This window comes from Porites lutea, chromosome 10 (assembly GCF_958299795.1).
Source record: "Porites lutea chromosome 10, jaPorLute2.1, whole genome shotgun sequence".
Classification (NCBI taxonomy): Eukaryota; Metazoa; Cnidaria; class Anthozoa; order Scleractinia; family Poritidae; genus Porites; species Porites lutea.
Genome location: NC_133210.1, coordinates 3,785,329 through 3,803,522, shown reverse-complemented (window position 1 = coordinate 3,803,522; position 18,194 = coordinate 3,785,329). Strand labels below are relative to the sequence as shown.

General features: G+C 40.4%; 2 protein-coding genes across 2 annotated transcripts; one reads left to right on the top strand and one right to left on the bottom strand.

Moving 5' to 3' along the window:
• Positions 1-3,053: 3,053 nt before the first annotated feature.
• Positions 3,054-13,693, bottom strand: LOC140949984 (uncharacterized). Its single transcript, XM_073399137.1, has 6 exons — positions 12,279-13,693; positions 10,276-10,758; positions 9,491-9,579; positions 7,717-7,951; positions 6,610-6,844; positions 3,054-5,018 (listed from the first exon to the last, which is right to left on the bottom strand). The coding sequence occupies exons 1-6, from the start codon at positions 13,639-13,641 to the stop codon at positions 4,862-4,864; spliced, it is 2,562 nt and encodes an 853-aa protein (XP_073255238.1). The 5' UTR covers positions 13,642-13,693; the 3' UTR covers positions 3,054-4,861.
• Positions 13,694-16,544: 2,851 nt separating this feature from the next.
• On the top strand, positions 16,545-17,932 carry LOC140950146 (ras-related protein Rap-2b-like). Its single transcript, XM_073399331.1, has one exon. The coding sequence runs from the start codon at positions 16,845-16,847 to the stop codon at positions 17,391-17,393; it is 549 nt and encodes a 182-aa protein (XP_073255432.1). The 5' UTR covers positions 16,545-16,844; the 3' UTR covers positions 17,394-17,932.
• Positions 17,933-18,194: the final 262 nt, after the last annotated feature.

Genomic DNA, 18,194 nt, shown 5'->3' with positions numbered 1-18,194 from the left:
GTGGAACAGGGCCGGGGGGGGGGGGGGGGTGTACTCCCATATATTACCTATACGGGTATGTGCCGCCCAACGGGGTCGTGATTTTGAAGCTCCTGATTTAGAACGGGGTATCCATTTCAGAGGCGTTTTCTAGAACGGGGTATAATATTTCGAACGCACGAAAGATCCAGTTTTGTAAGCAGCCATTTGAAATTATTCAAGGACAGATTGCTTTTAAAAATACGGTTCAATGCGTTAACAAACAAACTGTTGTACTCTTTGCACTCTAGAACGGAGTATAAAAAATTGGCCCATTTCTAGAACGGGGTATCAATTTTAGGGGAAATTTTTTTTAGAACGGCATGCCAATTTGGAGTCCCGGGGCGGCACATTCACCCAAAAAATACCCAAGTGCCCCCCCCCCCCCCCCCGGGGAACAGGGCCACTAAAGCTCAATTTAGTAGACAACAGGCGATTATTTTAAAAAACTAGAGGTAATCATTGTTAACGGATCCGCGTTCGTCACTTACGGAAACGAAATCGAATTGAAAGGAGTTCAGTTTCCCGGCCGCGATGCCCCTGATAAAATTAATTCCACAGCTTGGAATGAAGGCGCCGTCATACAAGACATGCGTGACGCCACCATCATCAAGCTCTATAAGAACAAAGGCGACCGCTCAGTCTGAACAGACTGTAACAACTATCGTGTATATCGAGGCATTTCTGTCATGAGTATTACCGGCAAAGTTGTCGCCCGCGTGCTGCTCTGCAAGCAATTGCTGACCGCAGTATACCCTAAGTCCTCGTACGGTTTCCGGGCGGGGAGATCCACCACGGATGTGATTTTCACTGTGCGCCAGCTACAGGAGAAGTCACGTGAACATGGTAAGCCGCTCTATCTAGTCTTTATTGACGAGACCAAGGCGTTTGACCTTGTGATTAGAAAAGGTCAGTTCCAGCTCCTAGAGAAGATAGGATGTTCCTCCAAGCTCCTCAACCACTGTTTGTCTCCTACCACGAAAGCATGAGGGGCACCGTGTATGAAGAGCGGAGTGAAACAGGGCTGTGTCTTAGCCCCGACACTCTTTGGAATCTTTTTCTCCTCCTCTTGTCCCATGCCTTTGACTCTTCCACTGACGGTGTGTACCGGCAACTCTTCAGCGTGGCTCGCCTCCGCACCAAGACCAAAGTCAAAACTGTACTTGTGCTTGACATGCTCTTTGCTGATGATCCTGCCTTGGCAACACATTCCGAGACAGCAATGCAGAGGCCCATCAACAAATTCGGCATCAAGTGTGAAAACTTTGGCCTCACTGAATCAGCCTCAAGAAAACCAATGTGAGCATGAGTACCCAGGATGTCAGCCAAGCCCCTGAAATCAAAATCGGCGACCACACTTTCGATTTAATCATCTCCATATGAACTCGAGCTTTGACTCAGAAATCTCCCGAAGAATCAGCAAAGCACCGGCACCACGTCCAAATTGAAAAAAGAGAGCCTGGAAAAACAAATACCTGACTGAGAACACCAAAATGTATATCTATATCTACCAGGCATGCGTTCTCAGCACCTTGCTCTGCGGCAGTGAACTTGGACCACCTAAATGAGACAGAACGCCGCTTGAACTCTTTCCATTTGCGATACCTCAGGCGCATCCTCGGCGTCAAGTGGCAAGACCATATCAGCAACAGTGAGATATCCCCAGCATGCCTTCCCTTTGCAGCCAACGCCGCCTGAGATGGCTCGGAATGTTCATCGCATGGATGATACGATGGACGCATCCCCAAGAAAGTTTTGTTCGGACAATTGAAAACAGGAGTCAGGAAAGCCGGGCGCCCCGCCCTGCGCTTCATGGAAGCTAACAAACGTGACCTCAAAACATGCGAAATTGATCCAAGCAATTGGGACGATGCTGCTAGTGAACGTGCCCGCAGGAGACGGACAGTGAAGAAAGGAATCGAGAATGCAGACGTGAAACCTTGTTTTACAATCTGATCTAGGATTTTGCTAAGTCGGGGAGTAGGTTGGAATGGAAGCAAGGGAAAACAAAACAGACGAACTGTTTTCTTCTGTTCTCCTCATCTGTCTCTAATGTCTCTTGTTTTCCCCCCTCCTCTCCACCCTATTGTTTAATTTTTCTGTTTCTCATGTATCCCGTTTCCCCCTTTTTCGCCTCTACTTTCCTCTTTTCACACAAACCTCCGCTTCCGGCCAAGGCAAACCCCGAAAATGAGCGTTCCTTAGCTTGTGAACAGACTTTTTTGCGCTGGAAAAAAGAGAAAGTAAAAGCCTTGAGAGAATGATCTCAAACAAATAAACGCTTCATCTAGAAATATTCCTTTGGCGACAATTGCTGGAAAAATTGCCTTCATTTCTGTTCAATGTATTAAACTAGTAGTTAGTGGAAACAACGCCGTCTGTCTGTCCTCTCCACACCTGGAACAGTCATTGCGTAGCCACTTTCTTGTTGGGGAATACATGACGAGGAAGGAACACGGGTAATTGGAGATGTTACCTGAAAACGACTGAGTGTATACAACATGCCAGTGAGGACCTACAGACAGACGTGAAAGCCGCGGCATGAACAAAACATGCAAGGCATAGTTACGAACCGCTAAGAACGTCTGCGTGGGAGGCTGACGACTCGCTTTCACATTACGCACTTCATCCCTTAACGACACTCAGATGCACTCTCTCTTACGTAGCCTTGCCCGCCGGGAATTTACCCAGTAACCGAAACGAAAATAGAGCCTGACCTTAGGGAAGCGAACTGCAGACACCTCGGTATTGAAGGCACGCCGCAAAGAACAGCACGAAATTTGTTGTAGGAAAAACTGGCTCATTCAAATTGTGTTTTGATAAACGAATGAAATGCTAAAAAACCATAGTAATTTCCCGACGTCCTCACTGGTTTTAGCATTTCATTGACAAATTGTTTTTTTCTACGCTTAAAGGTGGACTGAATACTTTGCTTTAAAACTTAGTTAGCGTAAGTTTGGGACAGGTCAGACAGCCAATCAAATTTCTGAATTGGATTTAGTTAACCGGTCATGAAATGAATTTTCTACACTCCATCCAAAAAAATAGGTTTATTCAAAACAGTTGTTAACCTACTATAAGTATAAATAATACACAGCGAGCAAAAGTTATTTACAAGTAATATTCACAATGGCAAAAAAGCTGAAAAGTCCCTGCCACTTTACATACAGTCAACTCTCTTGTAAGCGACCACACTTGGTGCACGACAAAGTGGTCGCTTATGGAAGGTGGTAGCCCAAGTATCAGCCGTTTTAGGGGGAAAGAGAGAAGCGAAAAAGGGAGTTTTTTTACTTTCCCGGTAGACGACCACCTTCCTGGCCTCAGTTACCGTGCGATTCACAAAAAAATGAAACTTTGGGGGTAAAGAACACCCTGTCACTTCGGTGTTATATCCCAAGCCTGCGTCGCAAACCGCCCAAATCCCCGATACGATTCTTTTCCCGAGTTAAACGTCTGCAACTTGTACTTCAGTGCTTCGCATTCTGATTGGTTTATCTTTTTTGTGTCTCTGCTGTGATTGGTCATAGTCCGTACTTTTGTTTTGATAACAACCAACCTATATCAACCAACCACAAAAGGCGTAGACAATACCATGAACCAATCACACCTACCGAATGTTTCCAATGCAAGAAAATACGTTCTTATTGGTGGAGAAAGTGGCGCGAGACTTAATAGCCAATGAAAATTCGTAGATCATATGTTCAATCAAATATCTACAACATAACTTTTCATACTTTATCCAAAACCGGACACAAATATAATTAAGGGACATAGCCAGGCCGTTAGGGACCATGTAAGTTTTTGTTCCCAGCCACACGACCTAACTCAAAACATCAGAATGCGTCAAATTGTTTGCAATTTCAGTTTGACTGCCTTGAACTGAAAACATTGTTGCACTTTACATTATGAAAAACAATATTTAGCAGTTTAATCTTGACATTGCAGTCCTTTGAAATTAAGCGAACAAAGCAAAGACTGTAACAGCCTAAAATATAAATTGATTCATTCAATGATGATTAACCACCTTATTTTATCTACAACCATGACATGAGTCAAGTTGCATGTAATTAGGGCCATGTCCACTCGAATCCTGACTTACTTTTGATTCGGATTCACTGGTTTCGTGTGGAGGGAAGGCCGATTCATGTAAAAAGCATATGCGGTTTAAAAAATATCCGTGGAAATAGCCTAAGACCGCCCCCATGGCCAAACATAAAGTTTACTGAGCAATGTTCCCAGCTAAACTTAACTAAGAAAACCTTCTACGCATTTATGACAGGCTTATAATAATTACTATAAAGTTACATTATTTATAACCTAGTAAACACGCAACTCTGATAACATGTGACTTTTCAGCTGATTCTATGAACAGAAAATTGATATTAAAAAATTGACTAGTATGCACTTTCTCTTCCTAGATTACTGTGAGTTGCTAGAATTCAATGAGCCTGTACTCACTTGAATGAAGAACCGGACAACTTTCATCTCTCAATCTTACTTCCTTTCTACACCATGTCAACCTAACAGAATCTATTACATTTCTATTTTAGACACACACCAATTGTTAAAATAACACAGTACTCAAAAGGCACTTGCAAATTGACGAATTCTTAAAAGCCTAGGTTGCATTGCACAGATCAAAGCCGTTAGTTTCATCATGAACCTATGCAAAAGTAAACAGGATCAAAAGTGTCTCCTTTTAACAGCATCTAAAATATATCAATAAACCAGTGACCTGTAGAATGTTGTCTGTACTAAAACCTTTCTCTGGAAAATAAAGCACTTTTCTCACCATAGGTTTGTTTTCCCTAGGATAAAACTATGTACAATTAAAAAGTAAACATTACACTTTTCGAGACTTGACAGGATTTTCAGGGTTAAATCTTCCTGAAAAAGCCACATTGTGATAACCACCGCTTGTGCGATACATTGACTTCGGTGTTGGAGCAACAGCGGACAGCAAGTCAGCACTCAAATCTTCTATCATCTGGTTTTCTCCCCTGTTAAGTAAAAATGTTTCCAGTGTTAGTTGTTTAAATGTAACTAGCAAACTTTAAATGAAGTCATAGATTATTCCTAATGCGATGACCTCTTGTCAGTAGGATACCTAAGTAAAAAGTGTGTAATTCAACTTGTTTTTAATGATTGTGGCTCTATTGAATAGAGAAGGCTATTACGATTTTTGTTGAAGGGATTGAAAGAAAAATGACTTGAACTACTTGCAAAATAAGACATCACGTCTTTACCACATTCGAAGAACGTATACGAAGTGTAAAATGTAAAAATAAAAATGTTCTAGAAGTTTTAAAATCCTCGAAATATATAGCCTGCGAGCAAGCTCTCCTATTTGGGCAAGTGAAGTAAGCCTCGCGAGAAAGCGCGAGCGAGGTGCCCCTCGCGGCTTCACCGCTCGCTCGCGCGTTCTCGCGAGGCTCGCTTCACTCGCCCAAATAGGAGAGCTTGCTCGCAGGCTACGAAATATATTTCGCTCTTCGAGCCTCGTCAACAGCCTCAACAAAAAATGATGGTCTTAATTATTGTGCCTGGTGCATTTGCAGCATACACAAAGATTATACACAGGAACGGCAGAAATCAAAATACTAAGAAAAAAGTTGATATAACGTGTTTTGCTAAAGGAACTGAACAAAAAAGAATGGTCTGGTGTGCCTGACACATTTTCAGGAGAAACAAACATCATTTCCAGAAAGGGCAAAAACAAGCACTAAGTAATCCACATCAAAGAAATTGAATGGTAAGCTCATAAAAAAAAAAAAAAAAAAACAGCACAGAAAATGGGCATATCCCTATAAACCCTAACATAAATATATTTATTTTCATGAGTCTAGTTACATTTCCTCTACTCAGAGGTAGTAGGAAAATATTGTTTACAGCTGTTTCGGAAAACACGCAACCTGTGATATCAAAAACGTCTTTGGACTTAAGGTTTTTCTGCGAAATCAATCAAAATCTGAAGGCGCGGTGCTTTCTCACGGATCTCTTAGGAAACAGACATGGTTTGCGATTTGTGGATGTCGATCCATTTTGTGTAGTGTGTCGGGAGGATTTGTGCTATGATGTTCTTTTGTGTGATGTTAAGTTTTCACGTTTTAGCTTCTAAGTTTTTTTCCCTTCTTACTGAAACATGGCAAGTTTAGATTCCCAAGGTGAAGTAGTTCCTAGCTTCCAAATCCATAAGAAACACAGATATGAGAGAGTGAAAACAAATTCCCGCAAACATTTAATTTTGCAGCTTCTGCTCATTACTGCCGCCTTTATTTGACACCCAAGGATCGGATGCTATGGTAACAGTTTGATTGACATAGAGGAAAAAGCCAAAATCCTGAAACTTTTTTGACAATACAAGTCATGTGTTATCTGAAACAGCTGTAAGTATCAAGTTGATTCGTTGCTGTGATTTTATCCTTAATAACCGTGACCACTCTGTTTTACACAGCACAGATATAACAAGGAAGAAAATCAATAGTGATAACCTCTTAAGGCTTAAAGGGTTCAGAAATTACGGAGGGGTAATGGGGTTCTTATTTGTTGGCTCTGATGACCATGCTGTAGTATCCAAAAAGTACCACTTACTTGGATGAGTGTCTTTTAACTGGAGGACGTGCTCTGCGACACTTCAAACACACAACAACAGCTGCTGCTATGAGGCCTACGGATGCACACACTAAAGAAACCGTCACAGCCAAGTTTCTGGAACTGCTCACTCCATCGGATTCTTTTACATCGCTTTTTACCACACTCTCTTGTTGCTTTAAGTGACCACAGGAAGAGAGGTCACTAAGCACTCTAACGGCAAATGTGTTGTAACCTGGTGAGGAAAAACAAGAAAAATGACATGTGAAGCTACTGAATTAAAATACCATAATTGATCTGATAGACATCCTCTCTCAAAAAAGCCTCAGTCTTGTCTAATAAACAACCCCCCACCCCACCAATACACTCTTAGATTTTGCCATAAAAGCCCCTCTCTAATAAACGTCTCCTGTCCAATAGATGCCCCACATAACAGTTTATCCAAAATACTAGGAAATAGTGACAGGGCAAACTCATTCAATTTATTAAGTTTTGTGTTTGCTCAACAAAAGTTGGTGCATTGTATTTTGTTCAATGCCAAGTTCTAAGTAAGGATTCAGACATCAACACTGAGCTTTTAAAAAACAATTTGGACCACTTAACAACATAGACATATCAATGGATGGACTGGATAGTCTACTATTATTTTATACACTGTGGTGATATATTCACTGAAAAGATATTAATTTTGTGGAGTTATGAGTTATTTTGTGGAGTTACAGTTATGAGAGTAAATGGCACCTATCTATTAAACACCCCTAGGTATCTTTTAGATCATTTAAGGAATAATAATATTTTTTATAATTATTTATTCAAAATATTTCTTGGTTTCTGATTGGCTCAACTCTCACAGCTAATAATATTTTTCATAACTAGCTAGCTTTGATGTCATTAGTACAGAGAAATCACCAGAAAAAGAGACCCCAACTGAGAGCCCCTGGGGACCTGCCGCTAACAGGGTTGTCACGGTTACCTTCTGGCAATTGCTAGTGGCTCCCTCAGTTTGAAAGGGCACCATTGCCACACCCATCTACTGTCGACGGGTTCAATTCTTTCTATCTTGCTTCCAACTACTGATTAAAAAGGCACACCTTGGAAGGAACTTACCTAAGTCAATGACATTCTTGTGTTGAATAAGCAGGTTATGAAACTGGCAGATGAGCTGATTCACTGAATGACCCTTAACAGGTTTGATTTCCATGCTTACTTCTGCACTGATACTGTCTCTACACTGAAGTAACACTGATCCATCAACAATGTTTGCAACACTATAGCTACAGTTGCAAGCCTTGGCAATGCTAGAGGTCACTCCTTGGCTTATACGTGAAACTGCAACAGCTCCCTGGTAAAACAACACAGAGAAATTCAGTCAACTTAAAATAAAGGCTGGGATTCAGCATTGAGATGATTCCAATTTTGAATTGAAAAAAAAAAGCAGTCCTCAATCAGTGGGCTAAATCCAAGTAGGGAACCCTGACTGGTTTATTACTGACTTGAGATGCATCAGTTTACACCTGAACTGTGACATAAATGTACAATTCATGTAGGTGATCCTTTTTAATACTATGGCTTAATTTTTACTTCTAGGGGTCACTTACTCTCTATAAAGGAAAAGAACTACACGTATGAATGTTTGTGCAAAAGTGTGAATTTATACTCAAGAAAATTAATGACATATGCACAATATTTACGTTGTAAGAATTAAAAAAAAGGTACCCTAATCCCAGAGGTTTTTCGTGGAGTTTTTCTTCAGGAAGGAGAGAGTGAGCTGCAAAGCATCGAGGAGAGAGAGAAAACCCTCTGGTTACCTTGGCCTTGAATCTCAGTTTCATACAGACGACAGGGTCAGGATCTGACCCTCAAGCATTGATTGGTTGATATTTTTACAAAGACGCAAATTAAGCATCGAGGAGAGAGAGAAAACCCTCTGGTTACCTTGGCCTCGAATCTCACTTTCATACAGACGACAGGGTCAGGATCTGACCCTCGAGCACTGATTGGTTGATATTTTTACAAAGACGCAAATTAAGCATCGAGGAGAGAGAAAACCCTCTGGTTACTTTGGCCTCGAATCTCACTTTCATACAGACGACAGAATCAGGATCTGACCCTCGAGCACTGATTGGTTGATATTTTTACAAAGACGCAAATTAAGCTGATTGGTTCGTTTAATTGTAACTACCAAGGGGACAAGGAGAATTTTCCCCTTATTTCTTTTGGTAAATTTTGCCTCTCTCTACCAGGGAAGAAAATTGTTTGTAAAATATGTAAAAACTTATGCAACAGACAATTTATTCAGTATGTGCGTATTCCTGTTGAATAAAATTGTCAGTTTTATAAGATATGTCTGCTCAAAATCCCATAAAAGCAATTATGATCGTTTTCCATAGCTGCTGTTATCTTAGAGGTTTTTGCTTTAAACATCTTCGTACAGTGCTGTTGAGGTTTATGTGATCTCAGAGTACAATGTTTAGTTGTACACAGCATGCATTCTTTAGATATATCCAGATCTGACACTGATTTTGGGTATTTATCACGTCTTTGGTAGAAACATGATTTTTGAATATGTTACGATGCTGTGTCAGTGGTGGCTCAGGCAAAGAGGATTTTTTTACAGTATAGTCTCGGTTGAGACACGACACAGGAGAATCCTTTGCACAGCGCTTCTGTTTTTTCAAGTGGTACTCTGCCGATTGATTTCTTAGGGCCTTGTTACATTTTTCCCGGAATTTTGCCAATACCTTGCACTACTATAATACCTCGAAAATTTCAAAACTTCTTGTTGGCACTTTTTAGTTAATGGCAGATTAGAGAGGGAATAAAACAGCGATTTTCTTGAAGAGATTCGTGAATTTTTCTCCCTACATAAAACATGTATTACCTGTGCCAGCAGGAGTTTGCAGTCTTCAGTCATCAACTTGAGGCTTAACTGTTGGTGAAATGTTTCAGAAGGAATGGCACCTGCCATATCTGCATTTGACATAAAAACAAGATGTGTTTCTTTACAATAATAGTGTTCCATAAAGAACTCACTGACTAAAGTTTGGAAGGTGAAAACTTTTGTTTTCTCATAAGGAATGCCCCTCAATAACACTAGTTAATTTATTTAACTCTAAAAATTTAATACGATCAAACAAACATCAGGTGCCAAAAATCAGATGGAAAAGGGCAGACATTAGGCTTGCACGATGGAGGAAAAAATTTCATGCAAGCCAAATTTTTAGTGATCTAGGAATTAATTCTTAGATGACATTAAGACCTGAAGTTTCCTATTTTATTTTATTGTTATTATTACTTGAACTCAAATGTTACCCCATTAATGACATAATTTACCATAAATGACAGCCCTGCACTTTAACAGCTTCAAAATCTACTCTCTTCACAATGGACCGAGAGGAGACTAGTGCTAATTGTTTGTCAAAGAGAGATTTCTGCTTTGTAGAGAGTAACAAAAAAATGACTGACTAGTGAATGGCAGTCACCAGCAAGTGTCATCTCTATGGGAGGGGTGCATCTTATTAAGATTTCTGTTAAGTGAGAGTTGGCCTTATATATAATGTAATACGTTGTTGGTAAAATTTATGTTCTTATTCTTGCCTTTGTTTCATTAAAAATGAAATAAAAAAATAAAAAATAAAATAAATAAATGAGGTGAATTTTACTGACCTTCACAAGTTTGTCCTCCAAATCCTTCCTGGCAAATACATTCAAAATCATTCACCTTATCCCTACAAGTACCACCGTTCATGCATGGCTGTGAAAGACAGTCATTGATGTTGACGGCGCAGTTGTAACCTGTAAATCCAGCTTGACATACACACTCAACACTTTGACCCTTATCAGTGCATGACACTGAATTGATGCACATGTTGGGTTCCTTGCAGAGGTCAACATCTATCTCACAGTGGGTACCCTTAAAACCTGGTCCACAATCACACTGGTAACTATTGACTCCGTCAATACATCGGCCTCCATTGTGGCAAGGGTTACTGCCTTTACTTGACAGGCATTCATCAAGATTGTAATCACATTTAATACCATAATATCCTGGTGAACATTGGCACTTAAAACTATTTACTTGATCAATGCATGTGCCATAAACACAAGGTGAGCTGGAACACTCGTCTATGTCGACCTCACAATGAGAACCTGACGGGAAAAAAAAACAGTTAAGGCTGTGCTATAAGAAAAATCAAAGGGAGTCCAATGCTCAGAACCTGTGAAATCCAGGTTGTCAAACACAGGATTTCTATGAAAAAGATATCATTTCCTATTGATCACCTAAGAGCAAAGTAACTAAGGTGCCAGGGGTTATTGGGCAAGTCTAGACCCGGCCCTGACGATAATTTATGAATACAGTACAACCCCGATAACCTCGAAATCCCCGCTAACTTGAACTAAGTCCAATTTCCCTTAGATTTCACCCCACTTTTCAGTCATTATTACTCAATTAACGCAAACTTGGATAACTTGAATTCCCAGCTTACTCGAACCAAATATCTTTTCCCTTGATCAAAAAGTCACTGAAATTTACCCCGATAACTTGAATTGTGGTTCTACTTTCAACTCCACTTGGATGCCATGCCATTAGCTCTTCTTGTTGTATAAGCGTTAAAACACTAAACCTAACACTGTTCAACACTAAAGCAATTTGATTTTAATTGGTGAAATGAACAGATTAAGTTTTATCATGCTCATGTTACCATTTCTGATGAAATAAGTTAAATTTGCACTGCACCAGACACTGAAGTGCTGAAAAATCAGTAACTATCAATTCTTAATATGGCAAATTGAATTTTAAATTGACCCTGATAACTGGAACCCTTAACTAACTTGATCTGTTTTTTATTGCCTTTCAGAGTTCCAGTAACGTGACCCTATTCCCTGAGATAATTTGGAAAAATTTTGTGAGACACAATATGTTCCTTGAAAATATTTTGTGGCTTTAAAAGTCTACTTGTCAGTTTTCCAATGGTGTGATGTTGCAGGTATTTTTCACTAAAGAAAACCACATGCACATCTTTAATAAGAATATCGCTCTAATATTTTCTCAGTAATGTTTTTTAGGACAAGTAACATTTATGAATTTGATTTCATAATAATAATAAATCATAAAGCAATGATGCCAAAAAAATTTAAACTCATAGAAGTTTCAATTAATAATGAAAAATATTAACCACATGGTTACTTATTTTATTACATCCACTTTGAAATCACTGGTTATCCGTGCAATCTGATTGGCTCTCAGCAGTGTGATTTATTCCTAAATCGCACCATATTTTGCTCTAAATCGCATCTATTCCAAATCGCGTCATTCATGTTCTAAATCGCATCATTTCTGTTTTAAATCGCACCATTTTTGTTCTATATCGCATCATTTCTGTTTCGAATACAAAATGAGATGTAAAAGCCTTTTTGTTTTGGCTTTTTAACAAACCGGCTACTCGATCAATAAAATGTTAGTACTGACTAAATCCTGCGATTTCAAAATGGATGTAATAAAGTGGTAATTGAACTTTGTGTCGTGCAATTTTGGTCTGAAATCATACTTGTGATTTCAAATCAAACTCGCACTGCGCGCTCGTTCGATTTTGAAATCACGCGTATGATTTCAGACCAAATTGCACTCCACTCAGTTCAATTACCATTATAAAAAGTGGCTTTGATACCTGTAAACCCCATGGGACAAGAACAAGAAAACTCTCCAATGCCATCAAGACAAGTACCGCCATTCATGCAGGGCAAAGACGCACATTCATTGATATTTACTTCACAGTTTCTTCCCGTGAAACCTCTTGGACAGTGGCACGTAAAGTTATTCACCATGGGTACACATCTCCCTCCATTCATACATGGGACAGACACGCACATATCAGTTACCCTGGAGCAATCCCTTCCCTCATAGCCTGGTAGACAAATGCATACATGAGTAGTACCATCAGCTGAACCTTCCATATTTTGACAAGTAGCGTTATTTTTGCACGGTTTTGAGAAGCAATAGTCTACTTTTTCGCAAAATTCCCCTCTAAAGCCGCCGCAGCATTTACAGCGATACTGTGGGGTTGTAAAGTTTGTAGTACATTGCCCTCTGCTGGAACAAATTTCGCTGGAAGAGGGAGCTTTGCAATTGTTCTCTTTAACGCTCACATTTAAACGTAAACCAAAGTCACAGCGAAATGTCGAGTCAATATTAGCGATAAAATAGTTGATACCCAGCTTGAGAACGTCTAGGTCGACTACAACGCTGTTGGTTGGTTTATTTACGAGAGGAATTCCATTACTCTCGTTACAGCCTAAGAACGCTTTTGCGCCGTCCGCAGCAACCACATGATGGGGCACAAATCCACCAGCATAAGCGACGATTTCTTCGTCAGCCGTAAAATTAAGTGTGTCTCCAACTTGAATCTGCAAAGGCATTAACTGTACCTCTACAAACGTGTCATAAACGTTGGCTTCCGTGTCATTCTCGCCACCGAAACACGAATGTTTCGTACTGCAAATGCTCTCTTCATATCCCCAAAGAACTGGCACGGAGAACGAGTAATTTCGCCAGCAAGGTTCTTGATCACATCGCGCTATGCACTGCTGTATTTCACTTTGATGAATTTCACAGTGATGGCCATAGGTATCGTCTTTACAAACGCATTTATAACCATTCACTTCGTCAACACACAAAGCGCCATTTTTGCACGGACTGGAAGCACACTCATCTTGATTGATGTCGCATAATTTCCCAGTAAATCCAGGCGTACAGAAGCATTGTGGTGCTCCAGCTTTATCCAGTCTACAGATTCCATTTACACACGAGTTTACTGGGCAATCTGTACTTCGCAGTTGGCATTTCTGGCCACTAAATCCATGTTGACAGTTGCAGATGAAAGCAGACCCGTTCGCGGCGCAAACACCCCCGTTCCAGCAAGGATCGGGAGAACAAGGGTCTGCAGAAACTCCAAGAGCGGCCTCAGATTCTGAAATGAAGACGAAATGGACCGCGAGGCACCAAAATAACCAGCATATTAGACGTAAAGACATGCTGCCTTCTTAATCATCCGTAATGGTTGAAAGAAGTTGACTATGAAAAACTTGAAAAGGGAGACGCGTGGTTAAACAAAGGATTGTCATGGGAGCAGTGAAAATCATCCAATCAAGTGTCGATTAGAAGAGAAAAGAACCAATCACAGAATCCGTTATAAAGAGAATCCATAACAACAGCTGGAGCTGGATGGGTATCAAAGTGGGTGATGTTTGTTGCACTCCTTTTGTTTAATTTTTTTTAAAACGCCATGTTTACAGGTATTTGAAATGTTTCTTCTTAAAAACCATGTGTTCAGTACAATCGTGACATGTGTTTGCCACTGATCATAAGGCCAGGGCATAAGGCAATCGTCAAATCCACTCCGTGCGTCACTTTTATTTTGTGGTAAGGCCATCCCAATAGCCTATGTACATACGTCCCCCCTCCCTCAGGAAAAATCCCGATTTTTCCTGAGGGAGTGGGGACGTCTGTACACAGGCTAATCCGCCGACCGACCCATTTTTTTGGAAAAGTAAAAAAATTAAAAAAATTCCAGAATCACTTGTAAAGAAGCATGTACTTTAATTTACAAGCACACGATCTTGTCTTATTAACACCAATTGTCTTAAATTATCATCGATACTTCGTTTTTGTATCCTTCTAGACATGGATAGTCCTGTTATATACATCCGTTACCAACTGATTATATTGCAGACTAAACGTGAGATTTAAGATGCATTCATGTGTTCATTCTTTTTTTTTTTTTTTTTCCCGACCGACCGACCCACCTTCACGAAGAGGGAAGGCGTTGGAAAACGTCAATTGCGTCCCATAACTGCCTTTTTACTAGCTCCGTTCTGCAGGGAAAAGGCAAAAACGGGGCGGAACCAAAAATCGGCGAGCGATGCCAGCCGAATCCACCCTGGCTACCTCTCGGCTATTAAGCTCCGATCATGTCCAATTCTTTCGCCTTTTCCCCCACCGCGGAGCCTGATCGCAAGAGGCACCCAACGACAGTTTCCTCCTATATACATTTTAGCCGTGAACACTTCTTGAGTTATCCAGAGTATTTTTAGATTTCTAAAACTACATTAGATCAGATCGCATTTTTCAATCCGAAAATTTTAGGTTTCGTTTTTTCTACAAAAATAGCCTAACTTGGGAAGTGAAACCGGGAAATGCCAACTTCTGAAAATCGTAGGGAATTAATTAGATAGGTTTTGTACAATCCTAAAGTAAACAACCCTAAAAGAAAGTTCCGCCAAAAAGGTCCACTTGAATTGTAACACAGTAGGATTTATTCGGAGTCGGAAAGGGCCAAAAAGTCTGTACTAAACAGAAGAAGCAAGGCTGAATTTACTGTCAGGTATATAAAAATATTATTTTGTTGTACTCCTCCTTGGGAAGTCAATGGGGTGCGAGCAGGCTGACTCGCCAGTATAGCCCGCATTGCAGCCGGACTTGTCACTCGAGACCCAAATAGAGAACTCGATATATCAAGGATTTTGTGAATATTAATCTCATTAATATGAATAACAGCATTGATGATCCAAGCGAAACAAACGCGGTATTTTGAGCGAAGCGCGACAAGCCCCTCGTCTCGCGCTTCGCGCAAAATGCTGCGTTTGTCTCGCTTGGCTTATAAAGTGCCTATGCAGGCTACAGGGATTTAGACTTTCTGTGACGCAAGCTAACTTGTGCCAGTTCGGGGAAAGTTTTGGTGGCGAATTAAAAAATTAAAAAATTTCCCCGGGGCTCGCCGCGCAAGTGAGCCTGCCGAGTTTGGGTGTGACTGCAGTTTCGGGAGAATGATTATATTAAGGGAAGGATAAGGGTGGAAATCGTTGGGGTCAATGGGATGAACAGGCCTTCGGTCGAGGGGGTAACTGGGAACTTCCCTCTCTGCTCCGACGATCCTCCCGATTTTTTCTTTCTTTTCCCAAACAGAGTGCCTGCTCACAGACAACATAAACAAGAATTACGATTCAACCCTTTTGTGGCTCCCAGAGATGGAGTCTTGCGTGCTGGTGTGCCTACGTTTTAGTCAGTGTGGGTGAAATCCACAGTTGTAAGTACCGTTCACATGGTAGTATTTTGCATAATGAAAATTTTGCATACGTACGTACAAATACGTACGTTACGTACGGTGGCCAGTACCTCACTCATGCGCACAGCCATTTCGGCGTAGCATGGCGGTTTTGGTCGGGCGCGCAAATTAAGCAAGCCAAGGTGGGCGAAAAGCTCTTTTTTAACAGAAAAATTTATGGAAAATACTATATATAACCTAGCTAACTGTCCGCACTTCATATTACTTACTACCAAACCATTATACACATTATAGTCTCTGAGGGTCTCTCTATCCTGCGGTACCTGAGGGTTTTTGTGCCGAAGATGGTGAATGCCAAGAATCCTTCGATCTTGCGATTTATTAACTTTTGTCTTCCCCTTCTGTACTTTCTAGGGTTTGATAAGTGGTATTTTTGTTATGTGCTCTGCGGAACTGCAATTAATACTAACGAGAATTTCTGTTGGCTTTCCTTGAACTTTTAGCAAACAATTGAGCTTGGTCGGGATCAAAGTGGAGTCGATGCATAAGGGATAAGAATAAATTATTAGTGCATCCCAAAAACATCAAACAGATTTCATTAGCTGAAAAGTCAGCTTTTTGTGTTTTAAAATATTCTTCAGGATATAGCCCGGTTTTCCGCGTCGACACGCACGCGCTATGCCTAAGTCACGCGAGGAAGCAAGGAAAAACGTCATCGCTTCGCCTTGGCCTCAAAGCGCTTACAGTTTTGACTTTGGGAGTGGTGTGTTTACAATACAAAGCATGAACGTCAAGGTGTTTCGTTCAAGAAAAGGAAGTGTTATTGGCCCAGGTTTTCCCTCCTTTTGTTATCCGGGCGAAACCTACTCCCGCGGGGGTGAAATATAAACCATCGCCTCATTTCCCAGAAACCATCGCTTACGAGTCTACGCCCAAGAAGGACTCCATGGCCGAAGATGTGTGAGGAAAGGCAGGGAAATTCGTCATTGACCGGAAAGTGATAAAATTCAACAAATATTCCGTGAATGTTATAGAATCATACACTCTGCCAAGGCCCTTTGAACGAGTCTCTGTTTCGCATATATCGGGGGATCGGAATATATTTCGTGTGGTTACATATTAACCGACGCCAAACAGAAGCCCTCATCGGCGTTTTCTTACCCAGACAACACGATGAATTTGAAAGAGTATAAAGTCGTGGTCTTAGGCTCAGGAGGAGTTGGAAAAAGCGCTTTGACAGTTAAATTTGTCACCGGACAATTTGTGGAAAAATATGATCCAACGATCGAAGACTTTTATCGCAAGGAGATCGACGTCGATAACAGTCCCTCCATTTTGGAAATTTTAGACACCGCCGGCACGGAACAGTTCGCTTCCATGAGAGATTTATACATCAAAAATGGTCAAGGATTTCTTCTTATATACTCTCTTTTAAACCGACAAACATTCAATGACCTAAAGGCAATAAAGGATCAAATTCTCCGCGTGAAAAACATGGACACGGTCCCAATGATTCTTGTTGGAAATAAAAGTGACATGTTCGACGAACGCGAGGTGTCTGCTAATGAAGCGAAACTTCTAGCCGAAGAATGGGGATGTCCGCACTTCGAGACCTCAGCTAAAACCAGTAGCAATGTCGATGAAATGTTTTCAGAGATCGTGAGACAAATGAAAACAAGACAGAAGGAATCTGGAAGTGGAGGATGTTGTGTTTTGCTCTAACCTCAATGCAAGGCCATAATTTTGTGGATGGTTCGCGCACCTGATCTTAATACGAAAAACTTTGTCGAGATAGTGATATATATTACGTCCACTTTACGTTTAAGGTCTGTGACACTATGTGTCGAAGGTGACGCCTGTATGTTAAAGCCTTTTTAACTTTTACAAGAGAATTTTACCACCTCAGGCGATGTCGTAAGTTCCGCTGTAAGTTTAATTGCTATGAAATAGTGTTTTTTTATTAGAAAGAATGTTTTGACTTTGTTTAATTCTGGAGTTTTTAAACACTTTGTTAGATTCTCTTCCTAAAGAGAACAAGATTTTTTTTTAAGTTTTAAAGATATTTTAGAAATATGCGTTTTTTAATCCCATGCAGGTCATATTTCTAAACTCGTGACAACAATGTATGGAGCGTAACGATGGAGACCTCTGTACTATGTATCTTTGCAAATTAGCCAGTAATTTTTTGTACAGTGTTCAAATATCGCATAGAATACTTATAATTAATCTTCACTTGACACCATAATGATATATAATTTTTTTTAAATAAAGGAACACCAAACTAATTTTCCACTTTCTTTTGTAACCGACTTAAAGAATGACAAGGTATTTTCGTAAATATAAGGATGTCTGCAAATAACTAACCGACGCGCGTTTATGTTTACTTCTGTTCTTCCTTGAGTATCTCTGAGTCATTATGGAAGATTGACTATATTTATACTGGTGTTTCGTCCATAGATATTGTCAAGCAATCTACAAGAATAAAAAAAGGCTTGATATTGCTTTTTCTGAATTTGAAATCAC

Excerpts from the sequence above, each read along its gene's own strand:
- LOC140949984 (XM_073399137.1), bottom strand. The coding sequence starts at position 13,641 with ATGTCTTTACGTCTAATATGCTGGTTATTTTGGTGCCTCGCGGTCCAT. Across the intron at positions 6,845-7,716 it reads CAAGAATGTCATTGACTTAG|GTTACAACACATTTGCCGTT; the intron begins GTAAGTTCCTTC and ends TTTCCTCACCAG. Across the intron at positions 5,019-6,609 it reads GTTAAAAGACACTCATCCAA|GGGAGAAAACCAGATGATAG; the intron begins GTAAGTGGTACT and ends TTTACTTAACAG.
- LOC140950146 (XM_073399331.1), top strand. The coding sequence starts at position 16,845 with ATGAATTTGAAAGAGTATAAAGTCGTGGTCTTAGGCTCAGGAGGAGTT.